Genomic DNA, 1,077 nt, shown 5'->3' on the forward strand with positions numbered 1-1,077 from the left:
AATGGAATGGAAGGTGTTCCAACTCAATGTCAAATAAACCTTCTTAAATGGCATACTGGTGTCGGAAATATATGTCAAGCAGCAATCAGGATTTGTGAAACACGGTGATGAAGAAAAAGTCTATCTGCTAAAAAAGGTTCTATATGGCCTAAAGCAAGTACCAAGAGCTTGGTATAGTAGGATAGATGGTCATCTGTTAAGCTTGGGCTTTGAAAAAAGCTTATATGAATCCACTTTGTATGTAAAACATAAAGACACAGATATCCTTATTATGTCGCTCTGTGTTGATGATCTTCCGGTAATAGGAAATAATACAAGGCTGGTTGAGGAGTTTAAAGAGGAAATGATGCAAGTTTTTGAAATGACAGATCTTGATCTTATGACCTATTTTCTTGGAATGGAGATCAAGCAAAGAAAAAGTGAAGTGTTCATTAGCCAGAAGAAATACGCAAAGGAAATTGTGAAGAAAATTCAAATGGAGGAATGCAAGTTGATAAGCACACCGATGAATAAAAATGAGAAGCTCTATAAAGAAGATGGAGGCGAAAAAGTTGATGAAGGTTATTATAGAAGCTTGATTGGATGCTTAATGTATCTCACTACAACAAGGCCTGATATTTTATTTGTTGTAAGTCTCTTATCTCGTTTTATGATCTGTGCAAGTGAAATGCATTTAAGAGCAGCAAAAAGAATATTAAGATATATCAAAGGTACTATTAACTATGGTGTAAAATTTGAGAAGTTTCCAAGCTTCAAGTTACTTGGATTCTCAGATAGTGATTGGGCTGGATTCGCAGATGATATTATAAGTACCTCTGGCCATTGTTTCAGCCTAGGTTTAGGAATATTCTCATGGTCATCTAAGAAATAAGAAATTGTTGCACAATCCACTGCAGAAGTTGAGTTCATTGCAACAACAAGAGCAGTATACCAAATTTTCTGGATGAGAAAGATCATGTATGATTTACATTTGGAACAAAAGGAAAGTACTATCATTCTTGTTGACAACCAAGCAACTATTGCAATCTCAAAAAATTTGGTGTTTTACAAGAAGAGGAAGCATTTCAACATCAAGTT

At 34.8% G+C, this 1,077-nt stretch overlaps 1 protein-coding gene across 1 annotated transcript; it reads left to right on the forward strand.

The window, feature by feature from the left end:
• The first annotated feature begins 271 nt into the window (after positions 1–271).
• On the forward strand, positions 272–871 carry LOC125822250 (secreted RxLR effector protein 161-like). The gene has a single exon (XM_049501634.1). It carries the CDS (start codon positions 272–274, stop codon positions 869–871), a length of 600 nt encoding a protein of 199 aa, XP_049357591.1.
• The last annotated feature ends 206 nt before the right edge of the window (positions 872–1,077 follow it).

The sequence above is a fragment of the Solanum verrucosum genome, unplaced genomic scaffold (assembly GCF_900185275.1).
Source record: "Solanum verrucosum unplaced genomic scaffold, falcon-dt-bn FXZP01000302.1, whole genome shotgun sequence".
Lineage (NCBI taxonomy): Eukaryota > Viridiplantae > Streptophyta > Magnoliopsida > Solanales > Solanaceae > Solanum > Solanum verrucosum.